The sequence below is a fragment of the Dipteris shenzhenensis genome, chromosome 11, assembly GCF_047967505.1.
Source record: "Dipteris shenzhenensis isolate YYH24624 ecotype China chromosome 11, Dip_SZ_1.0, whole genome shotgun sequence".
Lineage (NCBI taxonomy): Eukaryota > Viridiplantae > Streptophyta > Polypodiopsida > Gleicheniales > Dipteridaceae > Dipteris > Dipteris shenzhenensis.
Genome location: NC_141606.1, coordinates 26,258,252 through 26,274,277, shown reverse-complemented (window position 1 = coordinate 26,274,277; position 16,026 = coordinate 26,258,252). Strand labels below are relative to the sequence as shown.

Genomic DNA, 16,026 nt, shown 5'->3' with positions numbered 1-16,026 from the left:
GAGGAGTAGGCATCGAGGAGGGAGGGGGAGGGGGGGGGAGGAGGAGGGAGGGGGAGGAGGGAGTGAGGAGGGGGAGGGGGAGAGAGGGAGGGGGGAGGGGGAGGGAGGGAGGAAAGGAGGAAGAGAGGAAGGGAGGAAGAGAGGAAGAGAGGAGAGGGGGTTAGGACTTTTTGGGCCCTATCATGGCCCTTTCATTAGGACTAATCCATTCCTTATGAGGCCCTTTTGAGACCCCATTTCTCCCCTAATGAATTGTCTTGACCCCTCGGGCCTAACATTAGACTGAAGCGACTCAAGTTCTCAACCCCCTTGCCCATCCTTTGGCTCTCAAGCAACACAAAACCTCCATCAATCGGGCCAACAAGTAGAGTCGCAACATTCTACAGTGAAGTAACTTGCATGCCCACACCATCATCAGTATGCCGACCATCTAGTACCAATGGATTCTGAGGAAGTGGTAGATCGACCTATGAAACTTCAACCCTAGCATTTCCTTTACAACCCACCACTTGCCATGGCTCTCCCTATGGCTGGGTCAAAAGCTGTCCCTTCTCTTGTGGCTCTGAGGGACTAGATGGTCCTTGTGAAGGGGACTTAGACTCAGAAGATACATTCTCCTTCTTCTTCGACCCTCCAATTGTAGCTTCATCCTTGTTACCCTCCGCCAACTTTGTATTAGCTGCCGTTCGAGGACAGTTCCTAGCATAATGGGTAGTGGTCCTGTAGATGTAACATGCATTTGGGAACACACCAAACCAAAGTTGTTGCGCGAACACTTTACCATTCGGGAGCTTGATTTCAATGAAATCAGGAGTGCCCAAGATCCTGTCCCAGAGAATCTGACACGCCTTTCGGAGGCCAAAAAGAGATTTCATTGGTGGAGGGACCAACAAGACATGCCCTAAGGTCGCAATAATTCTCTCAACTGACTCCCCAAAAATTGCCAACAGGTTGGGGAAATCCACCCACATGGGCCACTCATGAAAGAGGAACTCATCAATATTGAAGTTCGGGCTCCATCAAATGATCAATACTGTTGTGCCAACAAAAGTGAATGATCTTCCCACCATCTCTTCTCTAAGGACTTCTGATACCAGTATGATAAGGAAAAACCCTTTCCCAAGGAAACATGTAGAGTATCCCATCAGAGGGATATCACACTCAAAAGATAAGAACTCTACCAGCTCTTTAAGAGAAGGGACACGACCAGTAAAGAAATGTAAAGATCCCCCTTCACCAAATGAGTACGCTCTGGTTTGACATCTGCAAGCTCAAGCTTGCAAGCATCCCCCTTAGCCAAATGAGTGAGCTCTGTTTTGACATCTGCAAGCTCAAGCTTACAAGAAACCATATTTATTTTCCCACTCTCAAACTAGGGCTTCGAAGCCACCTCCCTTAGCCAACCACTCTCAAACCAGGGCTTCGAAGCCACCTCCTTAGCATGCCTATCTGCCTCAACCTGAACCAACCTTATCGCAGACTCATCGTCCAGCTTCGAAAACCCCCGTGCAAGACGCTTACCAAGAATATCTGCATAGGAGACCAGATTTGGGGATTCAGACTTCCTATCCTCTCCCTCAGAATCTCCCCCATCACTACTCTCCTAAGACCATTGGACCTTGCTCTCCAAGGGTTTTTACTTAACGACATGGTGAGAGACTCATCAGGAAGGTTTTCTTTGTCTCCCCACTGATGGCGCTTCACGCCAACCGTCTTCCTTGAATGTAGAGAAGGGACCTTGCTCATGCACCACTCACCGCAGAGAAGGGGACTCCTTTCTTTAATCATATCTTTTTATCCATATATTTTCCATTCTTGTTAATAGAGGCAAAATTGTTGGGACAATGTGATGTAATTTAATGGAAAACTATATTTGTTGCAAGTTATTAGTGTTGTTTAGAGACAATGTCTATGATCTTAAATAAGAACATGCTATAGGGCACCTTGTTAAGCTAGGGACCCTATTGCAACTTTGCATTGTAATCATATAGGTCATGATGGTTACCTAGTTGACTTGTAGACATATTCAACCAAAGGAAAAGCAAAAAATTGTCATACAGATTAGGACAGGTAAAGCTTAAATCTAAAATGGTCAAAATTTCTTGTACATAGGAATACTTCTATGTAAAACTTTGTGGTTTTGAACATCAAACATTTGTTATGTTTTAAAGTGTTAATACTAGCTAGGGGTTTTGGAGAAAATAGTAATTTGTTAATGCCATAATAGTTTTGGAGAAAAGGACTATGATATGTAACTGATAAGAGGAGATGCTCAAGGAGAAGAGAGGAGACATTGTCAAGCCTAATCACTGAAGGCAAAAACTCATTTTCGATCGAGCTTCTATTTCTTCTTGCAAGTCCTTTTTCTCTCATTTTACAAGTGTCAAATTAGAGTATGTCACACAATTTAATTCTTAATCACTTCAAGGTATACTTGTAGATTTGATTTAAGCTATTATGTCCTCCTAATGAGAATCCGTATATGGTCTGTTGAGGGACATACTCAACGAAAAAATTGTTGCTCCTTTAAAAATTAGAGCCAAATATGTGCCCCTACTCGATGAATGCGATCACAATTCATGATGTTTACCCATAGCCACATTTAGATGAACTATTAGATCAGCTTAGGTCATCTAAGTATTTCATATCCCTTGATCTAGCTGCAGGTTATTGACAGATTCCAATGGATTCTGTAGATGCTCCAAAAATGGCATTTCGAACTCCTACAGGGTTGTACCAGTCTAAAGTAATGCCATTTGGTCTTTCTGATGCTCCAAGCATGTTTCAACAAATGGTGAACTCCATTTTCCATGACTTAATTCAACAACAGGTCCTAGTGGTGTACATTGACGATATTCTGGTTCATACAACCACATGGTCTCAACACATGGAAGTTGTAGTAGAAGTACTTCATAGGCTTCAACAGTACAATTTGAAATTACAACTTAAAAAATGTAAATGGGCGTCAACATCTGTAAAATTCTTGGGATTCAATATTTCAGCTGCAGGAATTCAGATGGGATCCAAGCAAGGTACAAGCCATTTTAGATTATCCACCCCCACAGTCAGTCAAACAGTTGCAACGTTTCTTGGGAATGATAAATTTCACAACAAGGTTCCTCCCCGAATTCGCAAAGGTGTCTTCTCCATTGTGGCATCTTTTGAAGAAATCAACAAAGTTTCATTGGTCCAATTCTTGTGCACAAGCATATGCAGCATTGAAGAAACTCTTGTCCACATCAACCATTTCAAAATACCCAGATTTCAGCAGACCCTTCTTGTTGCAGACAGATGCGTCCAATGAAGGGCTTGGGGCTGTACTCTTACAAGCAAATGGAGGGGATTTAAGGCCCATTGCCTTCATCAAAGGTGCTCTTACTGCTCTGGAGATAAAATTACTTAACAATAGAGAAAGAGCTTCTGGCAATTGTTTGGGCATTCAATAAGCTACATCCATATTTGCATGGAACTGAAGTTTTAGTGCAAATAGATCATCAACCCATAATCCCCCTTCTCAAAAAGAAACATCCCCCTAGTTGGTTGATGAGATGGATATTGGCTTTGCAAGACTACACTTTCAAAATTCAATACATGCCAGGTAAAGAAAACACTATTGCAGATGCATTGTCTCGTCCCAACGCCGTCCAAAACACTCAGCAAGTCCTAAATCCCGACCTAAATCTTGGATCGTCATCCACAAACCCCAAGTTGTCTTTGTCTTTTCCAAAAAATCAAAACTCTTCAATAATTGACATGTCTGTGTTCCCGTCTTTACAACAAAAAGATCCAGATGTAATTAATATCATAAGTCATCTTACGCAGACTAGACCCTGATCAAGGTCATTTTCAATTATTGGATAATCTCTTGTACTTTATAGCTCCTAATAAAGTCCACGTCTATATGTACCTAGTTCACTACGGTTTGTATTCACCAATTATTTTCACGCCCATCCTTTGTTTGGTCATTTAGGGATCTATTGAGTATTAGAAGCCGTCACAACAAAACACTATTGGCCTCATGTGCATCATTACATAACAGAACATTTGAAAGCATGTAGATTGTGTTAAGCTACAAAACCTAGCTTTGCTAAACCTCCAGGTTTCCTTCAGAGTACTCGGGTCAGTCAGCCGTTTGAATTAGTGTCCTGGGTTGTCATGGGTCCTTTCCCACAGTCCTTAGCAGGAACATGTATGCTATTATCCTCACCAAGTATCTCACTCATTGGTGCGAAGTTGCTGCTATTTCGGACATTACAACAAATACTATCGCAAATTCTTCATTGACAATGTGATCACAAGGCATGCTTGTCCAACCACAGTCCTTTCGGATCAAGGCACTAATTTTAAATCACAAGTGATGGGCATCATTGCTAAATGCTTGGGAGTCATCATTTGCTACTCCACATCACCACCAAACTTTCGGGCTGACAGAAAGATTGAATAAGACTTTCAAACAGATGATCAAAGTCTTTGTTAATCCTTCACATGATAACTGGGATCAGATCCTCCCATACGTTCTCCATGCTTACCGTACAACAGTACAAGCTTCTATTCGAATCAGTCCCTTCAGAGCTTTATATGATCGTGATCCACAATTTCCATTGCAAATACCAGATGTGTAGATCCCCTCTCGTTTCTTTGATGCCATTGATTGGTATCAACATTTATAACAAGTTCAACCACTCCTTCGGTCTGCTTTATTAAAAAATTTGCAGATTGCTTAGGAATGGCAAAAGAAGCATTACGATGCAGGCAGAGCAGAAGTTCAGTATAGCCCTGGAGATTTGGTGTTCGTCTACTATCCAGTACGAAAAAAGGGTCTTTCTGAAAGCCTAATGCATAATTGGATTGGGCCTTACAAAGTGCTGAAACAAATCCACTGTTTCACTTACCAGCTTCAACGAATCTCTAACAGTTGTCTCACTTGTGCCCATGTGTGTCGTATTAAACCCTTTGTGGTTTCTTTTTGAGGGGGGAGATGTGATGTGAATAGACTTTGGCGCGGAGCCCTAATGGGTTAGCGGTTGTAACTGTGAGGAGTGGTAACAAAAGGGTGTAACTCGTTTGAGATGAGGAGTTTTACAGTCGATCTTGGTTGTAATGTGATTCGAAGGTTTTCACAATACTTATATGTTCTAACAAAAAATCGTTGCTTTTAAAAAATTTAGAGCTAAATATGATATGGGCCACTACATTTTTGGATTCTATAAGCTGAAATAAGAGGGGGAGGGATGAAAAGGTGTAGGCCATAAAAAATAATGCTAGCATTGTTCATGAAAAACCAAGGGGTGAAAAGGTGTAGGCGATAAAAAATAAATGCTACATGTAACGAACACTGGCATTGTTCATGAAAAACCATGGGTTTAGAATTCATGAAAAACCACAGGTTAGTGTGAGGTGAATGGAAGGATTTTGATGTTTGACATGCAGGGAAAAAAAGAGGTCACAAAAACTGCAGTTTTGCAAATAGAACTAGTTATAAATTAATTAGATTTTAAGTGAATAAAGGCTCTCATCACGCGTTTTATAAAAATATATGAGCTTGGAGGTGTTTTGAAATTTTCCAAAGAACAAATTTTTTTGGGATACAAGCTATGAAATTGGTAATATTACACACTGAGGAAGCTGACGATTAGACACTTCGGCGGGCGTGAAGGAGTTTGGCGGCAGCGTAGAGGCCGCCGGCAAGGGCGCCAGAGGCGAAGGTGGCGGGTAGGAGCGAGTCGGAAATGGCGCGCTTTCGCCGAATGGGTGGCGGCGGCGCCAAATCTAGCGGCGTCGTCGTTGGCCGCTTCAAAACCTCCGTTACGGCCGAGAGTTTCGACAACAGAGCGGCGGCGGAGCGGTGGCCGGAGCTGTTGGCGCAGTCCTTGGCCCGGCGGAGCGCCTCTTCCAAACCGCCCACTTTCTCCTTCCACGTGGCGATCTCCGCCTCCAACTCCAGCAGCCCTCGGGCGAGCGCCGCCGCCACGCTGTCCAGCTCCTCCGCCACGTGCCGCCCGGCCGACCCATCCAGCGCATTTCCGGCGGCCACGTCGGCCTCGCTCCGCCGCCCCTCCGCCGCCTCCGCCTCCAGCCGCTCCACGTCCTCGCTCAAATGCTTCAGCTCCGCCTCGTATTCTGCCTCCATCTCCGCCACCGCCTCGCCCATCTCCGCCTCCCTGCGCTGCAGCTCCTCCTTCTCCGCTGCCCATTTCGCGTACACACTCCCTCTCTCCGCCTGTAGTTCTCTGATAACCTCGCTCGCTACTCCCCGTTCTTTCTTCATCTCTTCCTTCACCTTCTCTACTTCCATCTTCAACTCCCCATTCAGCCTCTCCGCTTCCGCCTGCGCCGTCTTCGCACTGCTCAGCTCCCTCTTCCACCCCTCCATCTCCTCTTCCATGCTTTTCACCCTCTCTGCTCCCCTTTGCATCGCCTCCTCCTTCAGCCTCTCCACCTCCTGCTTGGCTCCTTGCAGGCTGTCCATCAGCCTCTTCACCTCCTTTTCCAATGCCTCCTTCTCAACCTTGTACGTCTCCTTGTACCTGCTCAATCTCTCCACCTCCCTTTGTAACACTTCTTTGTCTGCGTTGAACGTGTTCAATATCTCCACTTCTTTCTTCAGTTCCTCGTTCTGCTCTTTGAAACTGACCAACATTTCGCCCTCCCTGCGTAGCAACTCAGCTTGTGTCTTGAAGGCTTTGGCTTCCAATTCCCGCTCCTTGTTCTCCATTTGCAGAGTCGTATTCTCTTGTGTTAACAATTTGCTCAGTTCACACAGCTTCTCAACATCTTCGTCCAGCGAATTCACCCTTGCCCTGGCTTCGGTAGCCAGAAACTCTGACTCGACAGCCCTTGCCTCGGACAATGCAAGCTCCCTTTTTGTCTGTGCTAGACTAGCTTCCAACTCTCTTCGAGATTTTCGAAGAGAAGAATTCTCAGCCGATAAACCGTCGAGTTTGGTCTTCAAGTTGACTATCTCTTCCCTCAAGTTTGGAACTGCGTAAACGTCTCCTAGGCTTCTCTTCCCATCGGCAAGTGTTTTTTGAATCTCAGCCAATCCCTTGTTATTTTTGTAAGGCGATCTGGGGCGTTCCACCCTATTCCTTTGGGATGGAGGGATCCATTCTTGCAGGTACCGAATCTTCTCGGTCAACTCGGCCGCATTGTCCCACGTCATACTGCGGGATTCTGTGCAATGGACGTTCTGACTGAATTGTGGAGCCTCCCTGCGTAAAGTGGGAAGAAACTCTCGCAAGCAATGACAAGTTTTCTCACCTGTGTACTTAAGTATACATACGGGCCGCCTCGGAGCGTTGAAATAAGGTCATTGCAATTGAAGATGTGGAAATAATGTTATCTAGAAATGGTCCGTTAAGTCGATAAGCAAGAGGCTGCTCACGTTCGCTGTTGCGCTTTCTTGGGTCAAGCAAGGGGTCGAACTTAATTATTGTCCCGATTTCTGACGAAGATATAGAGAGACAAGGGAGGGGAAGAGAGAACTGTGTTCTAAAACTGAATAACGGGGGCAGATGGAGGATCGAAGCAGCGTGTCAAGGGAGAGTCGCGAGAACAGTCTGTTGGTAACCGTCGATAGATCCCCTTGGTTCCATGCCATGATACTAGCACGTCCGGCTTCAACTCATATTAACTCTAGTAACAAAAACTACTACGAATAACAAGACGCACGGCACTGCCCTTGAACGCACATACGCACATGAAGCTGCGAGAAGATTGTTACATGGACTCCAAGTAGTTTGAGAGTACTCAAGTGAGAACTAGTTCTATGGGTGGCACGTGTAGAGTAATTCAAAGGAAAAGTGTATTCGCCCCTTTTAGGGGCAACGCTAACAAAGTTAAGGAGTTCCCTAGGTGATCTACTTAGGATGACTTGAGTGCTCATCATCCATTGTTGAGAGTTCCTCCCCAAAGAGGATGGATTGCTCCTTTTATCCCGATAGCGTGGGTGCTTGTAATGGTTGTACTTAAATGTCAAGTCAGTGCGATTGAGTTGGATGCTCGGTCATCAGTCTCTGCATATTCCTAGGGATAATGAAATGTGATCCATGTCTATCGGGAAGTATAATTCATCTTAGAAGAATGGGCTAATGTCATCTTGGTACTTAACATGCATATATTCCAAGATCATGCCAACAATTTGACGGCTATAACAGCATCTATATTAACGCTAAGGCTCCCACAATAGTTATAGAAAGTGGTTTTGAAGAATACGTCCCATAAAAATATTTCTTCATACTTCTGATAATTTGAAAGATAAAAAGATTGAGAACTTCCACACCAACTCTGAGTTAAAAAACCTTTATATAATCTTGAAGAATATGCCCCATAAAAATATTTCTTCATACTTTTGATAATTTGAAAGATAAAAAGGTTGAGAGCTTTCGCACCAAGTCTGGGTTAAAATACCAAGAGGATGTTTGAGCTCTAGTTGACAATTGAACATCTCTCTGAGACCCTGGCACGCTTGGACACTGAACATGCTAAGAACGAAGTGTTTGACGCCCATGCATGTGCATCCAACTTTAACTATCACTAGTCTCATCGTCAATTGCAAATGTATATATTCATTCAATGTTTCTAAGACTTGGTCCATGTTGTATAATCTTTGCAAGCTGTAGTTGACCTGCACTCAGAGCAATTGTTAGAGTTGGAATCATGCTCTAGCTTTGCAGATGCTACATGACTTGAAGAGCAAGGGGCATGCACAGTTTGTGCCTACCCCTCCTCATCCCCGACGTGTAGCAAAGGGCCAAATCAATGTCTCAGAGCTGCTGTGTAGGTTGTGGTAGGTTCCTTGAGCATGAGAACGCCATGATGTTGGCATGCTTGCCATGCAAACATAGCTACCATGTTCTTTAATTTGCCACAACTTGCACTATGGGCTCATCATGTAGGGCTTCCAATTGCAACTATGCAATTGATGATGCTGTGAAGAGGATGGTTGGCATGTTTAGGGACGATGATACCAAAAAGCCTCCTAGTGGACTGCAACTTGCAACAATAATTGTTGGCAAGGATCTGCCCCGGATCTGCCTGGTAAGAAGCATGCTGTAAGAATGAATGTCTCAAGTTTGTTAATGGACCTCAAAGTCAATATCTTGTGTTTGATCACATCTGTGATATTAGATCGCTTGTGTGCTAATAGATCTATGAGCATATCTGTCAAGATATCTGTTAGCATGCTAGTTAGTGAAAGTGTGTTGTTAGCAGGTGTGCTATTAGCACATCTACCATTAGAGCATTTGGTGCTATATGCATATTGTTATTAGCACAAGTTATGTTAGCACATCTGTTAGCATACGTGGTACCATATTCACTAGCACATATTGTTAGCATAGTACGTGGTATCATATCATTAGCACAACATCTGTTAGCACATCTGTTAGGTTTTTTATTAGCACTTATAGCATGTTTATTATTGGCATATATGCTAATTAGCAGATAATACTATATTCGAGAACTTGGGAATCTCCCAAGTCCCAATTTCAAATAAGTGGTTAAGATTCGACCATGTGGCTAAATCTTAAACCCTTATTTAAGTATTGGACTTGGAAGGAGTCCCTAATATAGTGTTTACGGTAAATTTCACTTATAAGTAATGGGGTAAGATTTTACCATGTGGCCAAATCTTTACCATATTGGGAATTCCCAGACTACTTCAAGATTCATGAATTTCCTAATATATTATTATATCTATTATCAACATATGTGTTAATTATCATATATTCTTAACATATCTATTATTAGCATTTATGCTAATATCATCATATCATTTAAGCATATGTTCTAATCATCATATCTATTATTAGCATATGTGCTAATTAGAATATATATTATTATTAGGTATGTTATTAGAAGATTTGTGCTATTAGCATATTGCTAATAGCGCATATGTTTTTAGCATATATGTACTAGTTAGCATATCATGTATTCTATTAGCATATCTGCTATTAGCATATCATTGAGCACATGTGTTATTAGAACATACAAAATTGGCACATTTGTTATTAGCATATATGCTAATTAGCATATATATTTGTTGATATAGTATTGTATGGCTAAAGCCACATATGTTTTTCTACTATTGATTTAAACTATTTTGTGCATATATAAATGGTGAAGAGGACTCCTACCGTAAAAACCTTGGAGAGGATTTTGCTAGAAAGGAGGAGCTTGGAAAGGTGGCTGCAACAAATGAATTGGGTGGAGAGGACGTCTTGCACTGGAAGGTCGTCCCCAGTGAATTTGGTCTCCTATAGTTGTAAATACTTCTTAGTATTGTTTATAAATGATAAATTAAATACTCTGTTTTGAGGAAAAACCTTGTAATATTGTTCTCTTACCATGGCAAGCCCCATTTGACATTTATGTAAATCTATATAGCTTATTCTTTATGGTACTTTACTCAGCATACTAGATATTCTATTAAGTGCACAAGTTATTCTATTGGGCGCATGTTAGTATTCTTATGGTCCCAACTACCCTACCTCTACCCTAGATTAGTTAGCATTCATGCAGAGAGTACTAACCTACCAGACTTCTACTCATGTGCTAGTTAGATAGCAATTGTAAGTTTATGTTTTATTGATAGAAACATACGGCTTAGAGGTGGTACACTTATTTCAGCTTTCATTGTTGGATTGGCATTGTTGTAGATCCATCAATGTGTAACAAAGATGCACACTCTTCAACTTTAGAGATATAGATGGAATTGAAAAAAAGGTTGATAACATCGTGAGAGACCTTATAGATGTAGGGTATGACCCAGAAGATATTGCAACTGCAGATATCCAAGACGACAGTCCCTCGGGTCACCTTCTAAAAAGGATGCTGAGGAAGAAGGGCTGTGATGTCCTAGGTTCTAGGGTCGTTTCCAAGTCATTGGACCCACAACATAGTATACTGGGGTAAGTGGAGTGCAGTGTAGAGCTATTGTATCCAAGCCATTTGGGATGTAAACTAGGGTGTGTTGAGTACATCACAAAACTGTTGTATCAAAGCCATCTAGGCTAAGTAATAGAAGGGGTATTTATAGGTCTGTATGCTGATTTTATATGGCTCATTTTACTTTTTTCAATGTATGAATTTATATATATGATGTTATATGTCTGATTTTATATGTATAGTTTTATATGTCTCATTTTGGGCTATTTATATCTCGATATGCTACCCTCCCCTATGGTAAATGCTTTGAGGCAAACTTGAAGAAACTTTAAATACTTGGACTCGTTTTGATTTTATATGGCTCATTTGATTTTATAAGGCTCACTATGATTGTATATTGTCTGAGTTTATGTGTCTTATTCAGATTTTATATGGCTCATTCAGATTTTATATGAATGATGTTATATGCCTGATTTTATATGTCTCATTATGATTTTATATGGCTCAATTTGATTTTCATATGGCTAATTCTGATTTTATATGTCTCATTATGATTTTATATGGCTCAATTTGATTTTATATGGCTTATTCTGACTCTATATGGCTCATTTTGAATCTATATGGTTCATCCTAATTTCATATGTCTATATGGCTCCTAATTATGTACATGAAGCTTTATTTTAAACACTATTAGACCAATCTTTTGGTGCAGGTCTACTTGATGTTACTACCTCTCATGGCCGACCAACAATGTTTGAGACCGATCGGGCAAGGCAATCGAGGGATGAGTACAAGAGATGAGACCAAATTCATAGAAGGGAAATGATCATTTTATCGAGACTTCAAACACATCCATCTTGGCTAGTAGCCATCCCGATGGATTACTCTCAACTATTATGCTTTCCTGCACCCCCATCGAAGATTGTCCCAACACCTCTCCATGAAGATAGGAGAGCAATTGTGTTGGATCTGAATGCTCTTCTAGTGAAGATTGTAGAGTCCTTTCATGGAGAATTTCCCCCACCATATGCCTCATGGATCGTTGTCAAGAGTCCAAGGGAAGACCTATATATATTAGGAAAGATGCTCCCGCATTTTTAGATTTTTGTCTTGCTTGGTTTGGAGTTTTTTTTTGGAGCACTTCCTGAAGAATTAAATTTGATATAATTCTTCATGCTTGTTTTTGCACGCCACAAGGAAATTAAAATATTAGCTCAGGACCATTAGCTCAGGACCAGTGTCATCAAGCATAGTTCACATTGGGTGACAAGCCAATTTTCTTCAAGGATCTACATACAATATGGGATCAACATAGGCACTTAAATGCAACCAAAACCATTATTTTGGACAATTCTTTGTACAAGGTACACCAAAATCCATCCGGTACATGATGCATATGTGGTTGCAAAGGATGTGCTCCTACTTTGCATGGATGGGAAAAATTGGTATTGATTTCCAAGCATGCAAAATAAAAAAATGTTATGTGGATCCTCTTGCATAATGCAAGCTAGGCAAGTAGGGCAAACAAGGATGCCTAAGTTTTGCTAAATAAGGAAGTGGAACATTTCACAGTTATAGTGGTTGAAAAAAATGAAAGGATGAGGCTATATGTTTGTCTTCAAACTAGGCATAAATGCAGCACCAAATAGTGCTTTCACTTATTTTCATAACTAACACCACAATTTATCTAAAATACTAGATTACAATTCGATACTTATGTCGAACAAATTCTAGACTTAAATTCAAGGAATGCAATAAATTCCAAAACTAAAATGAAAATTTGGCAAACAGCTAGCATTGTGCAATTTGGTATGGTGCTGGAGATTCACAATGGAGCACAAGGGATGATGGAGAATTGCTTAGGGAAGAGCCGATCTCAGGAATCAAACTATCGATGCCGTGTGATTTTGAAAGAAAAATGAGCACATTACAAGTTGGATAGGCTTCACAGTATGATACAAAATATGTAGGAAAAAAGGATGCAGAATGAAACAACTTTGCAATATATAGAATAAAAGGAAGAAACATACAAACTATGCTAGTCAGCATATATATTGTCCTATGCTATTTGGCATATGAACTATTTTTCTCTCATGAAATATATGTTGAGTTATATTAGAAAGTTGTTCCCAAAGAGGAGAGTTGAATATAAAACATCAGGGCAATAACATATCACTTATTACAACACTTTTTCCATTGAGGGGTCCCCTTTGATGTTGATATGGCCCTTGAGGGGCACACTTTAGGGGCAAGGGCCATATAGATATGCCACATTTGTCCATTGACATGTTGATATGGCGCTTGCCCCTAAAGGGGACCCCTCAAAGGCCATATCGATTACATTTGTATAAATAGCTTAATTTATGTTCTTAGCATGCCATCGGGCAGAAATAGATTAAGGTAGAAACACATTCTTGTTAGCATACTTATGTCAGGATACGGATGTAATCATACTTTTTAGCATATATATTTTGGCATGCTTATGTTACCACACTTTTTATCATACATCAGAATACTGATGTTAGCATACTTGTTAGTATATATGTTAACACCTCGGGGACTCGGGGGGGTCACTCAATAATATATGTGACTATCACGTGAGTTCAACATAAGGACATATTTAATTTCATTTTTCCTCACATTTTCACAGATAGAAGGCGGTTATATATGACCTCATAGGTCTCTAGAGTGATTGAGAAAAGGTTTCTTCATTTTCGGAGACTCTCCATAGGTATCTTGATGCAATGCACAAGGTGTGAGAGTATGTACGGTTCTTATGTCATTAAGGGTCTCTTCTACAAACAAATAAATCACTATTTCTTTAAACTCCTCATGACTCAACCAATAGTCCTCGCTATGAAAATTTCCCAACAATCATCAAGATCGTCCTGATCGGATTGCTATTTTTCTGTAGTGCATTTAAGCACGTAAAAATCTACACCCTCAACATTATTGGTCTAAGTGTTGTAGAAAATGTTACCAACACGCAAAGCATTGCTTAACACATCATGGTGGCCTTCAAAAGTTGTAGATGTGTATGCATCTTCCTCATCTCTACAGTAGGCTCTATATCTAGCAAAGGCACCAACCTATGAAAACCCCAAGGTTGCACATGTGATTTGTTGATACATCTGTTCCAAATTCCATGCATGCATGCATCAAAAAAGCATGACAAATTTCTACTAACAAGGTCTAATGGATCTTGTGGGGTAATGACCATGAAAAGCATGTAAAGAATGTGAATTGGGAATAGCTTCACAATTCCACTTATTTTGGTTGTTCATGTCTCCTACCTTTATCTCCCAAAATACACGAGCGCACTCCTTTTGTTTGGATGAGTAAGAGGCTATAGCTCCCTAGGATAAGTTGCTCTGCAGGAAAGTAGCAACATCGCTTGCTCGCTTTAAAGTAGCACCATCTTTCTTGAGTTGTTCATGTGTTAAGGTTCTTTTAATAACAACTCCTACTCCATCATGCTCTCCTTTGGCATTCCCACTCGCAAAGAAGTTCCAAGTCATTTCCATGCCTATCATTCCACCATACCTAGCAACAAAATAGAGGGCCTGCAAGCCTTAAACTAGGAGGCAACCCCATCAGACCAAACCCAATCCCATTTCACTACAATTCCTTGTTATTTCAACAACATCTCGTGTAACATAAAAGAATGTTGTAGAAATAATGTGTCATGTTGCCTATCATCCGAAATGAATAAGTGAACTGTTTTAATAAATTTTCCTACCTTACAATAGTAAGTTATATGCACAAAAATTGAGACCTGCATTGAATGCCAATGCATTGGTTGAATCTCATTATGTTCTTTGAAATCATAATCTTTTGCGAAGTCTACAACAGAGACAACTACATCATCAGGGAATTTGAGGATACACTCCTTGAATAGAAGCCCTTGCCATCAAGCTATAACACTTATTTCATTGATTTTGGACTAGTCAATGTACAAATTTATTTTTATAGATACTTTTAGACTAGTTTATGGATAAAATTTAAGGAAAAAGTCACTCTTCAAAACACAGATAAAAACATGAAAACAAGCAATTTTAAAGAGTGTTTTGAAGGAAATTATAAAAATGTGACACAGATTAGATACACCAAAAGATAAGAAACAGTAGCAAATAAAGCTAAAATTATAAAAATTACCATAACATCTTACATAGACTGATGCACTGCCCTGATTCATTTTCGTACTTAAATTTTTATTGAAAAAATCTACTTTATGAAAATATCGTTCCAAAACCAAAAGAGGAAACTACCCTTTTGAAATAAAGAGTTTATTTACTTACACTATCATTTTGTACTAATAATGCAAAAACTAGGAAATATAAATCTTACATTACTCTATATTGCAAAAATCCTAGTACAAATTTTTATTTTTAAGAACCCTCATTTAAAAGTTTAACTTTTCCTTAACTTATTAATAACTTAAATAAACAAAAATAATTTAAATCCATGGACAAACTATATATATATGTGTGCATGTGTACATAAGAACGTACGTACGTACGTATATATATATATATATAAGGTCCATGCTTGAGATTAATTTACCATGACAGTCCTCTAAAATCTCCTAGACTTAATAATGGTGTTAATAAACACCTTTCAGTGTTTCAGAACTCTAAAATCTGTAAAAGTTAATAACGGTGCCAATAAACACCTTTTAGAGTTTCAAAAATAGAAATGCTATAATCTCAAATAACTTTATAATGGTGCCAATAAACACCTTGCAAGAGTTACAAAGGTTTTTTAAAAGCACACCTTCAAATGACGCATCTTGATGGAGGGGAAAAGAGAGGGAAAGAAGTAAAAGGGAGAGGAAGGGGAAGAGAGATGGAATGGAGGGGAAAAGAGGAGAGAGAGAGAGAGAGAGAGAGAGAGAGAGAGAGAGAGAGAGAGGGGGGGGTAAAGGAAGCTCTCGCATTACCGAGGCAGTTTTATATATATATATATATAAATTCTTGCGCAATCCCTTGCATTGCCATGGGGGACAGAGAGAGAGAGAGAGAGAGAGAGAGAGAGAGAGAGAGAGGCAAGAGGGGAGGGAAAGGGGAGAGGGAGAGGGAGAGGTGAGGGAAGAGACACACTATCGCGACAATAGAAATTTAAAAAAAAGAAGGGAGAGGA

At 40.4% G+C, this 16,026-nt stretch overlaps 1 protein-coding gene across 1 annotated transcript; it reads right to left on the bottom strand.

Annotated features, from left to right (window-relative positions):
* Positions 1–5,632: 5,632 nt before the first annotated feature.
* Positions 5,633–7,162, bottom strand: LOC147896833 (uncharacterized). Its single transcript, XM_087381160.1, has one exon. It carries the CDS (start codon positions 7,160–7,162, stop codon positions 5,633–5,635), a length of 1,530 nt encoding a protein of 509 aa, XP_087237286.1.
* Positions 7,163–16,026: the final 8,864 nt, after the last annotated feature.

Bases quoted from the DNA above. Each gene is read 5' to 3' on its own strand.
- LOC147896833 (XM_087381160.1), bottom strand. From the start codon at position 7,162: ATGACGTGGGACAATGCGGCCGAGTTGACCGAGAAGATTCGGTACCTG.